At 35.0% G+C, this 20,958-nt stretch overlaps 1 protein-coding gene across 1 annotated transcript; it reads left to right on the forward strand.

The window, feature by feature from the left end:
- The first annotated feature begins 5,788 nt into the window (after positions 1 to 5,788).
- LOC128549446 (lamin-1-like) lies at positions 5,789 to 19,298 on the forward strand. The gene is made up of 2 exons (XM_053526092.1): positions 5,789 to 5,950; positions 18,274 to 19,298. The coding sequence occupies exons 1-2, from the start codon at positions 5,837 to 5,839 to the stop codon at positions 18,949 to 18,951; spliced, it is 792 nt and encodes a 263-aa protein (XP_053382067.1). The 5' UTR covers positions 5,789 to 5,836; the 3' UTR covers positions 18,952 to 19,298.
- The last annotated feature ends 1,660 nt before the right edge of the window (positions 19,299 to 20,958 follow it).

The following is a 20,958-nucleotide window of genomic DNA, read 5'->3' on the forward strand; positions in this document are numbered from 1 at the left end:
TTTCTGACTTCTTGAAAGCTCTTTTTCCTTGAAAGAAGTTTTCATAAGATTTTAGTATCAGAGGTGACAATTTAGTCCAAAACTTTTGATAAAATTCCACTGTTAGGCCATCAAGTCCTGGGCTTTTATTTTGTTTCATACTGTTAATAGCCTGGGTGCATTCCTCCAGGGATATTGCGCCTTCACAAATATCAGCTTCAGCAAGGGTTAGTTTATTTTCTAGATTTAATTGATTGAGATATACGTCATGGTCACTAGCACGTATAGACGACTTATATACGTTTTCGTAAAAATTAACTTCTTCGGACAGAATGTCTTTAATACTTGAAACACGTTTATTATTTGTTATCAATGAAGTAATAGTTTTTCTATTTTGTCTAGATTTTTCAAGGTTTAGGAAATATTTTGTATTTTTTTCTCCTTCATTTAAAATTTGTACTCTAGATCTAATTTGGGCTCCAAATAATTTATAATCATAGACTTTTTTTATTTCGCTTTCAACCTCAACAATTCGCTTATTATCCCCTTGTTCTGTATACAATAAATTTAATTCCTTTTCTAAATGATACAGTCTATTATGCCTTTCTCTTGATTTCTTTTTTGAATATTTAATGGAGCATTCCTTTATTTCATACTTACAAATTTCCCATTTAACTTTGTTATCTAGTGTTAAGTTATTACATCTGTCAATAATGTCATGAACAAGTTTACAATATTCTTCATCTTCAAGATAAGTATTGTTAAGTTTCCAATAGCCTGGGCCTCGTTTTAAAGGAGATTTTAATTTGATGGATATTGCTAAATGGTCAGTACTTTGAATTATTGCAGGTCTAATGTCTGTAGAGTAAACCAAAGGGATTATATTTTTATCAATTAGCCAAAAATCAATACGACTCTTTTCAATACTGTTTTTTCTCCGCCAAGTATATTGCTTTTTATCTTTATTAAACTCCCTCCAAATATCAGAAAGGTTATTACTCTTAATTAGTTTGTTAAGGTTACTACTAGAAACTATGATCTGATTATTTGTATTCGCAGACTTTGTAATTCTATCTTGAAGCTCAAGAACTTCATTAAAGTCTCCGCCAATTACCTTTATACCAAAAGAATGATCTTTTAAAACTGTTAAGATAGTCTCAAAAAATAGGTTTCTTGTCTTTTTATCGTTTGGTGCGTAAATGTTTAATAAAGAATAAAGATTATTATTTGCTTCTATATCAATAAGAACATATCTTCCATTTTCAGAATGTATTATATTTAGCTGGTTTCAAAAGGTGTACAAATGTTTGCTTCCGGTATCTCGACCTACCCTAAATTTTTGGCCCGACCTAAAATGTTTTTACGACCTTGGAATTTATTTTTCAACATTTACCAAAAAGTAAAAATTCCCATAAAAATATTCCAACCAGAAGAAATACTGTTGTTATTTGAAAACGTACTTATATTTCATAGAAGTCATTTGTTTAAAAAATAAAAATTCGATTATCCAGTTTCTTGATCCTTTTGTTTTGTTGTGTATCGTTAAGGATCAATTCAAGACCGGAATATATCTTAATCCATAAGACTGTATTATTTTTTCCGTTCAAAATTAGTAGAAACCATGTATAAATATGTTAAGCTAATCTTTTTTTAGTGTGTAACCGTCTCCAAATGTAAAATGTAAAATATAGACACAAATATTTGTGTTGTGCTAATTTCACTGTTCATCATATATTATGTCTGTTTATGTCTCTATATGCCGATAAAAATGAATGAATGAACTTATCTTATCATAACCATTCTTTGCGTCATATTATTATTTTCATACAAAATACAGAATAAAAGTCGTAAGTTATATGGCGAAATAAAGAACCGAAATACCATGGCAATGACAGATAGAAACAATAAAACGCCAGAAATCTACAACAACAAATGGTTTATACCAGAAGTCATAAATAGATGTTAAAGTTTGTAAAAGTTTCCTCAACTTTTGGTTGATGTAGTCACTATAAAAAAGGTGAGATGTAGAAGTAGTCAAACACGTCTGATGACTTGTGGGTTACATTCAGAAATATAATTTGTAATATAGCACCTCCACTACCTATTGGCAAATCAACAAGGAACATGCACTTGAATTAACTGAATTTAAGTTTACATTTATGCAAAAATAAATAATAGATACGTTACTGCCCCTTGAAACACTAAAAATATGATTGTTTCTCTTTAAATCTGAAACAACTTTTAAAGACTTGCTTGGAATATATTTACAGTTTAAAGGGAATTCCTATAGTTTTTAATGCGCATCTTTCTGCGCAGCCGACACTTTCTATGGAAAACTGAACTGAAGTCAACATTTGTTGAAACATGTTACAGACAATCTTAAATATGAGGAATCTTGAATGAAATAACATTTTTGATAAGTTATATCAGTAATCAAATGTTGATACTGGTTTATGTTGTACTGACAAGTATCATGCCTGACAGGTATCTTGCTAATTTTGTGGTTGTGTTTTCACATCGCATTTTAGTATAAAGACAGTGTTGTTCATATAATGTAAGATAATTGACTTAGTACTGATAAGACAATATCACCTTTCAGATTATTTAGTATGCAATTATAGAAAGAATTAAGAATTTTTAAAACTTTTTTTAAACTTTTAGCAGACATACATGTAATCAATTTGGGCAGGTTCGTGCCATTTCCGTCCGAACAGGTGTTTGTATTCTAGCGGTCTTAACATAAAATTTAGCCTGGTGACCCATACATTTTTAGCCATTTTTATGCTGACAATACAATTATCTATACACAAGAAAAAAAAGAAAAAATTCTATGAAAGAGTTTTTTCAAAATTTAAAAACATATTCTTCACTATGGGTATTTTTCATTGAAAAAAGTTCACAAAAGTAAATTTTTTTTTCATTTGTACCCATCATTGTAAGGATAGAGTAATACAGATATGACTATGATATCAAGTAAGTATATGATAAAATCTGTAATAAGAAAAAAACCGTATTGTGCTGCCTGGATGTATATTTTGGTTTGTATTTATAAAAAAGCAGAAAATTATGAAAATGTTCAAAAATCGCTGGCAGTTTCAGCAACAGTGGGTGTGTTCAAAGCAATTTTTCACAAAAACAAGCCTGGTGACCTATTATTTTTATTTGTTCATTGTTTTCAGCACACATTTTCCTATCATATACATGAATTTAAAAAAATTCTGTGAAAGGAAAAAAATTATCGGAATTCTCTTTAAGCGAGTTAATTTTTGTTCAAAAATGTCCAATGTTCGAGATTTTCATATTTCTTAATTTTCTAAATCAGCATTATTGTTTGAATAGATATTACGTTACTATGCTATGATCTTTGATTACAAATAGTAGTTTCAAGACATAAAGCATTTTAATTCAGGCTGAATCATGTAAGCATCTAGCCCTGACACGTCAGTTGTATCGTTGAATATTACAGCATATATTTGTATATATTACCAGCTAACATAGCAGTTGTCATTATAAAATTAAATATTACATGCTAAGTAAGACTTATAAATGTTCAAGATATCAAACAGGTACAGCTGAAGTTAAACAGGAAATAAGTATCGTACGTATCTGTCTTAAACAAAATATGATTTAAAGACGAGTTAATTTCAATGTAAATCCTGACTTTTTCTACTATTATCTAGTATTTATTCAGTGTTTTACAAGCATTTAATCCTAAAATAATTTCGTCCAACAAATTGATCCTCTCTGCTCCACATTATAAAATATTTAGTTTTCAGTATGCCATTTGTTTTTTGTTCGTTACCCCGCCACCTACCCCACGCTTAATTATTACAAACTGCGTTATAGACACACCATCAATGGAACCTGAAGCGTCTATATTTCCATATTTAGGTTCAACTTTCGTATCTGTAACGTCATTTATGACGTCAGTTTCAACTGTTAAGAAGTTCCTTAAAGTCGGAATTTTCAATTTTACTCCAGTAAAAGAATATAATTATTTAATTTAAATATTATTAAGAATAGAATCTATATATTATTTACACATAATTATCATTTTATCATGTATGCGTATGATTGTAATCAAAAGATTAAGTCGAGCAATATTTCGGCTGCAGAATGTCATATTTCTCGATAGAAATCTAATGACCTACTATAACCCTTCGCGTCTCATAAGTTATTTTAGATTGCTTGATTTCATATCGGAACAATCTAACATACTGAATTTACGACACAATATTTCTGGTATAACATTTTTGTTGATCTTTTTCAGACTGCTGAACACAAAGAAGCATTGCATTTAAAAAGAGAAATGTATTTCTGGCTGTCGTACCTAAAGATAATGACAGAGTAAGATGACCCCTCGCGCAATTTAAACTTAAACTGAATTAAAATTGCCAAGTTTAAAGATTTGTAAAACAGGAATAAATGAAGTAAACTGATGCGACATGTGCAACCGCACGTGGACTTAACGTTTTGGATACGATGGTTGTATAATTTTCTGTAAAAATCATGGCCACTCCGTTGAATGATCCTAAACTATCAGGAACCAAATTCCAGAATTGGATTAAGGCTGGATTAGGTGTATTATTAACTAAAGAAGGTATTGAGCCTTTTGTTTATGATGAAATAGAACAGTTCCAGCAGAAATGTTTGAGTGACATTTGCAACAACAATGGACTACCTGCTGGTACCACCTGTTCTAGTTGTTGCACAGAAAATGTTGTTGTTTGCCCCACGAATAGGATTTGTAATGCAAGACGTGGAAATTGTAACTTCCATAGAAATTCTGCCACGCAATATCTCCCGTCTGGCTGCCCTAACAAGATATGTCATATTTTTAAAAACGAGATCCAACGTGCACATCGATACTATGGTCCATCCTATAAAAACACTGATGCAACCCAGTGGTGTAGCAACCCATGGGAGGTTGCAAAATGTTTTATGCCACCAGACGGATACAAGGATGCGGCGAAATCTGCAGACACAGATTTCAATGGGATCATCAGTGTTATCCTGAACTATGGAGCATTTCAGTCGAAAATTTACGACGACCTTTCCAAACCGTACAACATCTTTGAACAGGTAACACTTTATGAGTTTGATAAGACTAAATTTCAGAACTATTTTTGTTCCTGTATTCAGAAGTCATTTGTGCGCGCATTATCCATCCGTTAGTCAGTAATTCCTACGGTCATTCTGGTATTAACCGGGTCGGTAATACTGCCATCAATGAAGCATAAATGCTCCTCATAACAAAATGATGTGTCCCTAAATACACGTCCTTGGCGCGAAGGTCAAGATCAAATATTTCGTCGTCTTTTTTAATCCAGTCAATTATTTGTCCATGCATAGATCGATAATTAAATTACGTGCTACATAAAACGCCATAAAAGGACTATAAATGTATGTTCTTTATTACGACCAAGGTCAGAAACTCATAGCTCAAGGTCACACTTAAGGTAAAACGATCAAGATCTTTTGATTTTCAAATACGCAACATAACCACTACCATTTCGCACTCTGTCTTAATTCCCAAAAGAAACTATAAAGATATTCTAAGGATTTATATTAATTCCCTTGAAATATGGAATGGAAAAGCGAGCGTTAACGATTATTTACAATAGGCTTGTCACTTATCGTATTATCAAATTTTTAAGAAAAAAAACATTTTGCTGCAGTCTTCATAAAAACACAAAAACACGACAGAAACATATAAAAGTGCACCCTTTAAATAAATATTTGTGAGTTGAATTATTTATATACACGTTTTATTTTGTTTCTGAAGCAATTATTTTGTTTCAATTTTTTACAGGGTAGAGAGGTAGGCAAAGAAGTTCGGCATTGCCCACAGTTAGAGATGGAAGATACAGATCTGCAACGCTGTTTTAGTGTCTTACAGAATTTGCTGTCAGATCCTGCATATCTGTCTGCTAATACCGATGCACAGAATGCTAAAACGAAATTATTACAGGTTGGTGTTATTGTAGTTGTTTGGATTCTGAAGAATCTTTCAAAACTATAAGTTTCACTAGTAGTTGTACAGGAACAATAGGACACAATCATTATTGCATCTCTGTATGTGATAAGTTTCACTAGTAGTTGTACAGGAACAATAGGACACAATCAATGTTGCATCTCTGTATGTGATTAGTTTCACTAGTAGTTGTACAGGAACAATAGGACACAATCATTATTGCATCTCTGTATGTGATAAGTTTCACTAGTAGTTGTACAGGAACAATAGGACACAATCATTATTGCATCTCTGTATGTGATAAGTTTCACTAGTAGTTGTACAGGAACAATAGGACACAATCATTATTGCATCTCTGTATGTGATGAGATGTAATGTAGCTGGTACACATGCCTGTTTTTCTATCCGTCACAAAAAAGGGGCGGGCCCGCTTAGCTCAGCAGGTATAGAGCTTTTGTCTACGGATAGTTGGATCGTGAGTTCAATCTTCGGGCGGGGCGAATGTTCTCCGTGACTATTTTATAAACGACATTGTGTCCGAAATCATTTGTCCTCCGCCTCTTATTCAAGTGGATAAGTTGGCAGTTACTTGCGGAGAACAGGTTTGTACTGGTACAGAATCCAGAAACACTGGTTTGGTTAACTTCCCGCCGTTACATGGCTGAAATACTGTTGAACAACGGAGTTAAACCCAAAACAAACAAACAAAAATTGTTCTAATTACTCTTCAAGAGTTAATTGTTTGATCTTCAGGAAGCCGTATAGACATGATGACAGCAGCGTAAACATTATGCCAGCTGAGAGTACTTTTGCTTATCTTTAGATTTTTTTCTGGTGCATTGATTATTAAAGACGATGCTAGATCAGTAATTGTGTTGAGAGTATGTATGTATACATCTTATATGCAACATGATTGTTATATGCATGCATGTTATATGATAACTCTTCTAACGCAACACATCCTGCCATACTTTAGAAATTACGTACAGTTATTAATACTTTGGAAATGTTTAGGTACCCGATCCGCAAATAGGTAACATTCCGACGCCTGACGACCCTATGGTTTTTCGTAACATACCGTATGAAAGAGTTTTGTCTACTAAACAAGAATAAGTAAATAAGATGACATAGTAATATGCACGAATCACTGTGGACCGGATACCTTAAACACAACTTATCATACACATGTGTATACATATGCATTGTACAGGGTTCCCACTCTTCCTGGAAAACTGGAAAAGTCCTTGAATTTTTCATTTCATTTTCAAGGCCTTGAAAGTACTTGAATTTTAAAGAAAGAGCAAAAAACCTGGAAAAAGTCGGGAATTTTGTTCTTTCTGTATACTCACAATATTGCCAGTGTACATAAAAAGCAAACATATTTAAATAGAGAAACACCGGCATTGCTATCCCTGTTCTTGAAAAATTGGCGTCTTCAGCTCTTCACATCAGTTGAGATTTTAGTGGTGTTACACCTACTTAGTCTATATATAGGCATACAGACACTAAATAGAAAAATGGCGCGAAAAAAATGGAAGTCGCATAATGGCGGATACAAATAGTCCTCAGTTTTTTCGCTGTGTAGAGCTATTTTCCTTATTTTCTTCGCAATTTTTTTGGTAAAATCATATGACAGATCTATGCTTGACATGAAGATAGCATTTTGATCATGAAATAACACCATGACAAAATTTTTCATGGAAACTTAGATCATACACCACCAGTATAATTTGGGGTCTCATTTTTTAGCTGATTTTGCAGTTTGTGTGTTTGACTGAAATTATTTTTCTTGTATCAAACATGACCCCCACTTTTCTTTTGATTTTTAGTTAGCACTGACAATATTCTTCAAGAAAATGTAAGTTACAGAAATTTAAAATGGGTCCTGATGTGTGCTGCGGTCATTGGAAATAGGTCAATTTTATATAGAATAAAGAACAACTGTTACAACTATTTAGTGTGTTATAACCTATAGTATACGGAGTTGTCTTTCTTTGTAAAGCGTCTGGTGATTAAGATGAAAGAAAAACGTGGCACACTTTAAAAAATGATTTCTTTCCTACAAAGAAGAGAAATTGGCAAAGCTAGTGTAAAATACGACCTCAAAAGTCTGAAAATTGACAATAAATCGGTATTGCCATATGACTGCATTGTCCATGCTTATAATCTGACTGAAATACATCTGACAAATTGCAGAACACCCTTAAAATTGAATCACAAGGTGAAGAGATGCTTATCAGCACAAGAAGTCAATCTAAAAAGCAACCTACTGACAACTTTGAAAAGTCTTAAACGCTTGGTGAAAATTGAGTCCTGTTTTTTTAGTTTAATTAAATTTACATGTATTATACCCCCACCGATGAAGTTCAAAGGGGGTATATTGGAGTCTGTCCATTTATGTCTGTCCATGATTCTTGTGAACCTAACTCTAAACTGTTTGAAAGGTTTTGTTGAAACTTTACAGACTGGTAGTATATGACATGAGGATGTTCATATTACAAGATAATCTAGCAAAGGGGAGATAACTAGGACCTAGATATTTTCCATTATGTTTCTTAAACAGTACGACTTTAACCAAGTGACAGTGAGCGAGGCAGAAGTATTCATCCCCTTTAGGGATAGCTCTAGCTTATTTTCTTTAAGTTCTAGCACCTATTAAAAATCTTAGAGGCAGTGAAAGAATTTCACTTCTGACGGGACTTGAACCTACAATGTCTGGATCAGGTTTGGGCGCTCTACCTTTGTAGGGATAACGCATGTTTTTTCGTGTTATAACATCTGCAGAATCCCGAGTGATTCTGCAAATGTTATAACACGAAATGAACATGCGCTAACGCTATTCTAGCATAAAACGCGTAGAAACTGATAAATGGATACAATGTCTCTCAACGTCATTAATTTTCCACGAAATGCACGGGAATGTCTGAGTTGTTTTTTTACGTTGACGTCATTTCGTTTTGAATTATCCGTTTTGGGGCCGAATGACGTTTATGCTTTGCCACGGAACGCGCATATATAAAAAGGTGTTATAACAGCACGCGAGCGCGAGAATCTCTCTGTTAACACACGTTTTCTCTCCTGTTAAAACACCCCCGAAAAGTGACAAGAACAGCAGTTTTATGCTAGAATGAACCACGAGGCGCTCTATTAGTCCTGAATTTTGTGAAAATGTCCTGGAAAAGTCCTTGAAAAGTCCTTGAATTATTTCCACGGAAAAGAGTGGGAACCCTGATTGTAAAAAAGAATAAAGTAACAATTAAGTCGAATCGTGCAATCATATAATTTTAGTTCGACTTTTCGAAGTAAAAGTAGAGTTATTGCACTCGCCCCGGCGTCGGTGTCGGCGTCGGCGTCGCCGTTGGTTAAAGTTTTTGATAAAGTCAAATATCTCTATTACTATCAAAGCTATTGACTTGAAACTTAAAACAGATATTTACTATCAAAGTCTACACCAGGTGAAACAATATTCATAACTCTGTTTGAATTTTGACAGAATTATGCCCCTTTTTAACTTAGAATTTTTTGTTAAAAGTCAAATATCTCTGTTACTGTTAAAGCTTTTGACTTGAAACTCAAAATAGTTATTAACTATCAAAGTCTGCACCGAGAGACACAATTCCCATAACTCTGGTTTGAATTTTGACAGAATTATGCCCCTTTTTAACTTAGATTGTTTTACTGGCAAAGTTCTAATTCAGAGTCAAGCACTGAGAAAAGTCGAGCGCGCTGTCTTACGGACAGCTCTTGTATTTATTTATTCTTATACCTCAAGCTTTTTTTAAACTGCGTTTTTTTGGTTGTTTTTTTTAGTGCGACTTGTGAGTTTATTTGGTAAAGGTTTTTGATGAAGTCAAATATCTCTGTTACTATCAAAGCTTTTGACATGAAACTTAACATACTTATTTACCATCAAAGTCTACACAAGGAGAAACAATATCCATAACTCTGATTTGAATTTCTACAGAATTATACAAATACAAATACATGGCATTTATATAGCGCAAAAATTATAAAATATTCTATTGCGCTTTACAATTACATAACACACATTTAACATATATACATACAAAATATGAACATGATTCTAGAACTTAGATTTAGAGATTTGGACATGTATAAATACTATTTTACACCACTTCTGATATTTTGTATTTTAACAAGACTACACTCATTGTTCATGAAACTGCCTAAATAAATGTGTTTTCAGTTTTGATCTAAAGCTGGCTTCAGACTGAATGCTTTTCAGATAGCTAGGCAGATCGTTCCACCATTTGGGACCAACGACTGCCATAGATCTGTCTGCTAATTTTGTTCGCCGTCTAGGGATGTTAAAGTTAGTGTCACTTTGTGAGCGAAGTCTGTATCGTTGTCGAGTAGGTACAAACATTTCCCTCAGATATACTGGAGCTGTACCATTGATGACACGGAAGACTATTACTAAAACTTTGAACATGACTCTAGCCTTAACTGGAAGCCAGTGTAATTCTTACAGAATTTCGGCACTTGGTTTTTCATAGGAAGCATTCTTGACTACTCTAGCGGCATGATTTTGGACTCGCTGTAGTTTATTGATTTGGTAGGCTGGAATTTCTGTAAATAAACTGTTGCAGAAGTCAATGTGAGAATGAACCAATCCATGCACTAATGATTCAGTTGACTTTTGTGTGAGATGTTTCCGTATAGCCCTAAGGTTTCGTAACTGCACATGAGCTATCTGACACTTTTTCTGAATGTGATGGTCAAAGTTGAGTGTATTGGTCATAGTTACACCTAGGTCTCTGACATGATCGACGCATTTTACGTCACACCCACCAACGTTTACACTTGTGATGTTCAATTTCGCTAACTGTTGTCTGGTTCCGTACATAATAATTTCAGTTTTAGACTGATTCATTTTCAGTTTGAAGGTTGTCATCCATTTTATGATTTCATTGAGACAACTGTCGAGTTGTTGAAGAACAGTTGTCTCATTTTGAGAATTTCCCGCTTGAATTTTTAACGCAATCTTGTGGTCGTCCGCGTATCCATAGAGATCAGCTGGATATTTCTGCACCACTCGGTTGAGAGCCGATATATACAGGGTAAAGATCACCGGCCCGGCACAAGAACCCTGCGGGACACCAAACCTCAGTGGCTCCGTGTCAGATGCTGACTGTTCGACTAAAACCTTCATTGTTCTGTTCGTGAGATAAGATTCTATCCATTTCAAGGGAGTGCTATGTATACCAAAGTCATCTTGAAGGATTTGAATCAGTATCGGGATATCGATGGTATCGAACGCTGCACTCAAGTCGACCATGACCACGATTGTTATTTGATTTTCATCTATGGTTTCCAAAAGATCATTATACATTTTGACCATCGCTGTTTCAACCCCATAATATTTTCTATAGGCACTTTGGTAAGCTGGGAGGAGGCTGTTAGCTTCAATATGCTTATTGATTTGGTTTAGAGCAGCTTTTTCAAGAATTTTGGAGAGGAATGTTAAATTTGACACTGGGCGATAGTTTTGCAGTTCAAGTGGGAGACCTTTCTTCTTCAACAAAGGTTTTATCACAGCACTTTTCCATTCCTCAGGGAACACACCAGATAGCAGTGATCGATTTACAATTTCTGTCACAACGGGAGCAAGTTGTGAAAAATGCTCCTTTAATTTCTTAGTTGGTATCACATCAAGTTCACAAGTTGTAGATTTTGATGCATATACAAGTTTCAAAATATCGTTTTCGGAAAGTGGTTTGAACGCAGTAAATGTATTCATAATCACAGGTGGATTTGAGTAGGAAGAATTACCATTGGGTGTTTCAGTTGATATGTTGTCAAGATCATTTCTCAACTTGATTATTTTATCAGCAAAGTATCGTAGAAAGTCATTTGCCAAAGATACTGCACTTGTGTGTAATGGGAGCGGATTGTCCTTCGACCTTCCCAGTAAATCGGATGTTACAGCATATAGCTTTTTGATGTTTCCTTCTGCTTCTCCAATCTTGTTCTGGTAGTACTCATCCTTGGCCCTAGAAAGTTCAGCACTATATACATTTCTTACACCACTATATACTTTCTTTGACAGGTCAGATTTGTCATTCATAAAGATTTTTTCTATTGATCGTTTGTATTGTTTCAGCTGTTTTAGGTATCCTGAGTACCAAGGAACTGTCGGTCTACAGAGAATAGTTCTTTCCTTTAGAGGGGCATGTTTCTGAACAATGTCTGACGTGATTCTAGTGAACTCAGACACAAGATCATTGACATTGGACGAGTTCACTACAAAGTTATTTAATTGACCGAATTCTGCTTGTATTATGTCACTGGATACAGATTTCCAATTGCGAGATTTGATTTCTTTCCTGATCAAGGGAGGGCGACACTGTTCAATGTTACAACTAACAAAGCAGTGGTCAGAGATGTAATAGTCTGGCAAAGGTTCTGTGACATTCACACGTTTGTCTTCCAGCTTTGTGATAATCAGGTCAAGAATATGACCACCAGAATGAGTAGGAGCATTGACATGTTGAACCAGTCCAAAAGATGCTAATCAACCACACAAAGCAACTCATTAAGAAACTCAAGAAATTATGCCCCGTTTTAACTTAGAAATTTTGTTAAAAGTCAAATATTTCTGTTACTGTTAAAACTTTTGACTTGAAACTCAATATAGTTATTAACTATCAAAGTCTGCACAAGGAGACACAATTCCCATAACTCTGATTTGAATTTTGACAGAGTTACGTCCCTTTTTAATTTAGAATTTTTTTTTTACTGGCAAAGTTCTAATTCAGAGTCAAGCACTGAGAAAAGTCGAGCGCGCTGTCTTACGGACAGCTCTTGTATTTATTTATTCTTATACCTCAAGCTTTTTTTAAACTGCGTTTTTTTGTTGTTGTTTTTTTAGTGCGATTTGTGAGTTTATTAAACTGACAGGTTTTTCTTCAATTTGATTTCTTAAAGGCAGTGGGTTAATTCGTCACGAAACAGTTTTGGCAAGAGTAATAAAATGACTTTTTGCTTATGTATCTTTCCGATATTAGATACATTTTCTACATCAAACTATGAGCATATGAACATTTCCACCAAAGTATAGCTTTGATTTATCGAAATATTAGCGAACGGAAGCAAAGATGATGATACTTTTCTCAAAAATATGCCTACAATATTTACTTTTTTTCCTGACTTTGAAGAAATATAAGCACTATTGTACTCTCCTTATTTGTCATTTGTTATAAAATGGATTTAACCAGTTAAAAGAGGAAACTTTGTTTCTCTCTAAACATTTAATTTTAAGCGAGTTATACGGGTTAATATATGTATATTATATGACAATAAAATGCATATTACATTTGTCTAACTGTAAAGCAAATGTCAAAAATGTGCATCAGGTATTATTTAATAGAATAACTAAAATGTAACGTTTTGTGAGTTGCTTTGTGTGGTTGATTAGCTTCAGAGGGGCTATATGCATAGGAAACATGTAGAATCCGCCTTTGGGCGTAATTTCAGGACAAAATGTTTTTATACCCCAACAAAACGAAATTTGGGGGCGGAGGGTGGTGGTGGTGGTAGGGGGCGGGGGTATATAGGAGTGAGCTTGTCTGTCGGTCGGTCCGATGGTTTTATGGTTTCCGGATGATAACTCTTGAAAGACTTGACCGAATTAAATAACTTTTGTACACATGTGTAACATCAGAAAATGCAGGTCAAGTTTGACTATTGGGTCAGTAGGTTAAGGGTAAAGGTCATAGTGACCCTTAACAGTTAAACGGTTTCCGGATGATAACTTGAGAACGCGTAGTCCTAGGATCATACATTTTGGTACACAGGTGTATCATCATAAAATGCAGGTCAAGATCGATTTGGGGGTCAGTAGGTCAAAGGTCAAGGTCACAGTAATCGGAACAGTTAAATGGTTTCCAGTGATAACTTTAGAAGCGTTTGGGTCTAGGATCATGATTTTTTGCACAAAGTTGTATTATCATAACATCAGGTCATACTTTGAAGTTAGTAGATCAAAGGTCAAGGTCACAGTAACACTGAACAGTTAAATGATTTCCGGATGATAACTTGAGAACTTTTGGGTCTAGGACCATGCATTTTGGTACGCAGGTGTATCATCATGAAATGCAGGTCAACTTTGACTTTGCGATCAGTAGGTCAAAGGTCAAGGTCACAGTGACCCTGAACAGTTAAACGGTTTCCGGATGATAACTTGAGAACGCTTATACCTAGGATCATACATTTTGCTACACAGGTGTATCATCATAAAATGCAGGTCTAGTTTGACATTTGGGTCAAAGGTCAAGGTCACAGTGACTCAGAACAGTTAAATGGTTTCAGGGTGATAACATTAGAACGTGTGGGTCTAGGATCATGATTTTTGTACACAGGTATATCATCATGAAGTGTAGGTCAAGTTCGACTTGAGATCAGTAGGTCGAAGGTCAAGGTCACATTGACTTGAAACAGTAAACGTTTTCGGACGATAACTTGAGAACGCTTTGGTCTAGGATCATATTTTTATACTAGGGTGTAATATGATAAAATACAGTGAAGTTGACTTTAAGGTTAGTAGACAAAGGTCAAGGTCACAATGACACAAAATAGTTAAACAGTTTCCAATTGATAACTTGAGAATGCTTTAGCCTACGATCATGAGAATTGATAGGGAGGTTTGCTATGACCAGCTGATGACTTCTTTTGATTTTGCGTCAAAGGGTCACAGATCAAGGTCACAGTGACCGGAATATTTAAAACGAATTTCGGACACTAATTAAAGACAACTTCGGAATAGGATAACCAATCTTATTAGGGAGGTAGGTCATGACCAACAGATGACTCCTATTGATTACGAGTTTCAAAGGTCAAAGGTCAGAGTGACCTGGAACATGAAAACCTTTTCCGGAAACTAACTTGAGAACGTTTAGGCCAAGGATCACGAAACTTCATAGGAATGTTGATAATGACTAACAAATGACTTGTATTGATATTTAGGTCAGGAGGTCAAAGCTCAAGCAAGTTTGGCTTGACATTAGCTTAGTCCTGTGACAATGCCATAATATTGGGGTACAATTCGTCACTCCTGTGACAATTCTAGTTTTCTTTTGTTTTTATTTATTTATGTATTTTTTAAAAAGAAATGTTTAGCGACTGAAGATAGTTTGGTGTGGAATAATCGTGAAACATTTACAATTTCATACACCACACATCATATAGCGTGTTTCGTACGTACTGTTGTCAAACATTATTATAGAGCAACAGAGAACCTTGGATGTTAGCTCACAAAGTGCTCAGGGTCCGTACGTCCGTCCACAGTTTCCTGTAAAAAATAACGCGAAACTTCGCAGGTCTGGGATGATCCTTGGATGGTCTTCTTCATAACTGTGTCAAATTCGATGCAGAACTGTGGTTGCCATGGCAATCGGAAGGAATGTCGTTAAATCTTTTCCTCCAAAATCACGGATCAAATGGCTGATACATGTATTTGCAACTTTGTGTCATTAGTGGTTCTCTACCAAGCTGTTCAGATTATCTCTCTAGTGTCAAATATGGTTCCGCTCAGGAGGTCACATGCTTTATATAGACTAATAGCGAGCCCGAGAATCGAGCTTTACGGTAACGCAAGTATACTTTCACACTTGGTGAAGGATTTGAAAAGTTTCGTCGGAAGTTTTAAAAAAGCGCACCTTAGCGGACTGGTGCTCACAGGAAGTACCTCTTTCCGGAGTGAATACAGAACTTCATTCAATTGCTAAAAATTATTCATCACTCAACAATAATGAAAGAATGATTTCCAGTTGTTTGAAAAAAATATTATTTGCATTTAAAAGATCAAGCATCGGCCAGAAAATAGAAAGAAATGTCATTAATAAGCAGAAAGAAACGGGAACGCGGTAATGACGTCACCGTGACACCGGCTTCCCATAAATTTTGCAACGTATGATATTCAGTGTTATAGCGAGCTCAGTCGAGCTTTACGGTAACGCAAGTATACTTTCACACTTGGTGATGGATTTGAAAAGTTTCGTCGGAAGTTCTTAAAAAGCGCACCCTAGCGGACAGGTGCTCACAGGAAATACTTCTTTCCGCAGTGAATACAGAACTTCATTCAATTGCTAAAAATTATTCATCACTCAACAATAATGCAAGAAAGATTTCCAGTTGTTCGAAAAAAAATATTATTTTCATTTAAATGATCAAGCATCGGCCAGGAAATGGAAAAAAATTGTCATTAATAAGCAGAAAGCCACGAGAACGCGGTACTGAAGTCAACGCGACACCGGCTTCCCATAAATTTTGCAACATATGATATTCACTGTTACAGGTATGGTGACACTAAATGTAGACTTTTTTTCAAGTGAATAGGTTCTCGCGAATTCTTTTGAGTAGTGAATAGTTTCTTTGTGACAAATAAATGATGCATAATATTTTTAGCTAAATCCGATTTCTTTGAGCTCGCTTTGAGGCTTTGCCTTATTTCATATCCCCGAGACGGTAACGTCCGTATATAGTTATTCGTCTTTGTTGTCTGCATATACTGAGGCATTTTTTTTCGATGTTTTCCGGTTCCGGTTTATATACACACCGCAGACTGGTTGTCTGCATGAACATCCGAGCGCCCCGAATCAGTCACAGAAATTCGTAAACCGCGCTAACATGATTATTTTACTTCTTTTCGTAATGAAAACTGTACATGCAACTGGAAAAACACTTTTAAAACAGTAAGGAAGTGTAAAAGCCGTCAAGTTTCTGCGTGGAGTGCAAACAAACTAAAAAATCCTAAAGCTAGTGAGAGAACGCTGAATGACGTCACCGTCACGGCTCCCGTAAATTCTGCATATAGTATGATATTCGCTGTAAGAGGTATGATGACACTAAATGTAAACTACAGTTTAGAGCGAAGTTTCACTTTCTTGAGCGTTGAAAATTACTTTCTAAGCGGATATATAAAAATATAAATCCCCAATGCTAGGCGGTGCCTTAATTCATATTAATTTATAAGAAAAACTTCGAAAATCTTCTTGTCCAAAACCACAGAGACTAGGACATTGATTTTTGGTATGTGACATCATCTAAATGTTCTCTACCCAGAATGTTCAAATTGTTCACCTAGTGTCAAATATGGTCCCGCCCTGTGATCATATGGTGTCGGAAAGAATGCGCTCTTTGTATATGACGTTAACCTTGAAAATCTTGTACAAAACCACATGACCTATGTAAAGTAGAATTGTGTGGGTAGTCTTTAAAAAAAACTTTAAAAATATATATTCTTTCAAGCCATATGGCCCAGAGCTTAGATAATATTTGTCAAGGGGCCTCTTGCTTTACATTTACTTATACAGGTACAATTTATTATCAACATGTTAAGGTCGCTGACTTCAAATCACTTGTCCCTTATCGATATGGGTTCGAGCCTCACTCGGGGCGTTGAATTCTTCGTGTGAGGAAGCAACCCAGCTGGCTAACGGAAGGTCGGTGGTTTTACCCAGGTGCCCGCTCGTGATGAAATAATGCACGGAGGGGCACCTGGGGTCTTCATCCACCATTAAAGCTGGTAGGTCGCTATATGACCTATTATGTGTCGGAGCGACGTTAAATCCAAAAACAACAACAAAAAAATCAAGATGTGAAGTTATTTACCCAACCATCTTGATCACGCTGTATAGCTCCCCACCACCAGTTTTTCTGTTTTTTTTTTTTTTTTTCAAACCTTTAATAAATATTTATCAACATGCTAAGTTTTACTCTACACCATCCTCTCTCCTCTAGCCAGTCGACCTTCCCGATCATGCACTCTCTCCACCAAACATTTATTTTTTATTCTTTTTCCCGATATATTTCGTTGCAACATGAAGCATATTATAGTCGTCTTTCAGGAATGCACACCCTTAAAACTATTTCAGCTCTGAAACTCAAGTATGCGATTACGAGCCATATAGTCCTTTTGTTAGAGTCAAACTTCTTATGTCCCGTCGAGTTTGCTTTATTTGAATTTGACAGGACTTGCGTCTGTCACTAGCAAATTGTATTTCTGCTATTGACAGAAATTGTTTATCTATTCATCATCCTATATGGATGAAGTAGTATTGGGAATCATACGTTTTTCTAAAGAAAATCTCCAACCTAGTGTATTGCATTATTTATATTTACATGTAGTTTCAAATACTTAAAATAAATTTTCAAACATTTTATCATTCAGTATATGATTTTCCAGGGGGGTATTGTTATAAATATCTATCTGCAAATGTATCTATCAAAAATTGTAATAAAGTTAGATAAAAATCACCATCTTTCAATATCTGGCTATAATCGTTTTTAAAATATTTTAGCTTCAAAATGATACCTTAGTCATTGGTAAAGACGATGTCCGGAAAGTGCTGGATGATGTTGGTAAAGCAGTTCAAGATGAGATAAGGACTGCAAAAGATGATTACAAGAAGGATGCTGAAAGGCAAAAGCTAAAACTTATTCAAATGACCAAAAGATATGTCAGTGCTATCGACAGTCATGGAAAAGCGTCAATGTCTCAACTAGATAAAGCATATAAATCTGCAATGGATGAAATAGAAAAACAAAAACAAAAATCGGTTAAAGAAGTACAAGCTGAAGGAAGAAAACAAAAGAAGATTATAATGGCGAAAGGACGTACTGTTTCGAAAACTGTAACCGCAGAAGTTCAAACAGAAGCTGTCAACGTTAAGAGAAAAATGACAGAAGAGTTTGAGGAAGAGGTTAAAAGGTTGAAAACAGAGGCGACTGCGGAAACCAGTGCTAAGGTAATAACGATCTCATCAGAAGCTGGTAAAGCTGTAAAAGAAATAGAGAAAGCCAAAGATAAAGGTGTGAAAGAAATAGGGACTGAAGCTGTTACTCGAACGGAACAAATAAAAGATTGTGCTGAAGAAGCATTAAAACATATTGAGAAATCAAAAGCAGAAAGCAAAGAAGATACATACAACAAATTAAAAAAGGGTAAGTGTAATTTCTTTATAACCTCCAGTACTTAAACATGAAGCATGTGATATACCATTATATACATAATCTGATATTTCAGTAAGCCGGTTCAATCTTACTTAGCCTAATCAATTACTGGCTCAAGACAATAGAAGTTTATATATATATTGATAAAGTGTATATACACTTTTAGTTCTTATGACAGTAGCGTTGTTTGTGTCACGTGGTGGCCGTAAAATGTCTCCTCGTACCAGAGCTTTTGTATCCAGATCTCTTCAGATCGTTCAACACGACATTTATGTTGTGTAAGAATGGTTAGTGTACTGTTTAGTTTTTAGCTCGATCGTTTGTGGTGCTAATACCCCGGATTTAAAAGCTTTGGGTATTGTTTCATCACCTCTTTGATATGGCGCCTGCTTTTTAATTTTGTCTTTTGGCAGTTTCTGTGATATGCAGGCTCAATAACCATGGATACCCTATCTAAATTCCTGTTTGTTTAGTTATGCCCATTGTTTTCTTGATTAGAGCAGTCATTATTTTATCTGGGGACCATACGACGCTTTTCGTGGAATTGCATTCTGTGTATCGTTGAAGGTTCCACGTACGCCAGCACATAAACACATTTGAGGATGTCTCTAAATTACATTCTGGTACTTATAAAATGTGTATATGTTGTGTTCTGCTAAGCCCGGAGTTAGAGGGCGAGGACGGTAGCTTGCACTTCCACTACCGCCAATAAACAGGTTCCTTTAATATCTATAAATTTACAGAAATATCGGCCTTTATTCAATGCCGGGTACATCTACTTCTTAACATGTCTAGTTCTGATATAGGTATAGCATGTACATGAAATAAATATTTTATTAGTGAATTATTCTGGTCACGCAAAACCAATTTTGAATGTTTTGATTTAAGTAGACCATGATTAATTTTCCTATACACGCTACACATTACTTTAACATGCTACACATTATTTTGTATGCTATACATTATTGATTAAATAGACCTATTTGTAATAATAGAACAAGAAAATAGAAAACAGTACCTGCATGAAAATAAATTAAATAGGCTTATTTGTAATAACAGAAAAAGCAATATAAAACAGTGATCTATTTAAAACTTAATGCATTGACACCTTTAAATTATAAGACAATACCGTCTGAGCATCTAAACTACAAATCCAATGTAAGGGAAATAAGTCTGTTTGGTTCAGAGTTATTGAATGGTAGTTTATAGCTTCCCCTTACGTATCACTTCACAATAAAAGAGGTAATATACCTCAACGTCCCCATTGGAAGCTAACGAGAGGATTATATTCTAAATTAATCTAAGTTACAAGGATGCCTGTGTAATAACAAAAAGGTAGTACATTGTAGTAGATTTCCATCAATTTTAACACTGCAGCCCAAAAATGCTTTGAAAAAAGACAACAACAACGAAATAATATATTTACCGATTGCTTGCAGAAATTAAAAATGTGAATTTAAAAACGTGTAGCTTTAGAAGGGTGTGATCAAAATGTTTGTTAAAACGTTCGTTGTATGCATCAAAGAATTGTCTACATCAGTTCATTTTTTTTGCAAATATCTTTCATCAGATATAAACATGCGGACGTGTTTTAATTCTACGGAGAAAAGTTTGCTTAAACAGTTTTAAGTCTGTTACACAGCTTTCCTGCGAAAGAGCTGATATATACAGCGAATTGTTTCAAGGAATCCTCTTGCTGTACAACAAAAAAAAAACAAAAAAAAACACACTTTTGACATTCGGGGAAAAACGAAAAAACGAGAGGGATTCATGACAAAAAGAAGCACAAGGAAAGGCATATTATGTTTGAGTACTGATTTCTTTTCTATATATAAATGAACTAGAATGAACTGAACAGTTTAAGACTGAATTATAAAATGTGTTCTTTGAAGGAACTCTCAAGGTCATGTAATTATCCGCATCGTGTTCAATTGTTCCGGAAATCCAAGTTGACAATACAAACTTGCTGAACAGTATCCAATGTCAAGAGTAGGGCCTTCTTGTGCGTGACAAATGTAAAGTTGCTGGTAAAT

This window comes from Mercenaria mercenaria, chromosome 16 (assembly GCF_021730395.1).
Source record: "Mercenaria mercenaria strain notata chromosome 16, MADL_Memer_1, whole genome shotgun sequence".
In the NCBI taxonomy this organism is placed as follows: Eukaryota; Metazoa; Mollusca; class Bivalvia; order Venerida; family Veneridae; genus Mercenaria; species Mercenaria mercenaria.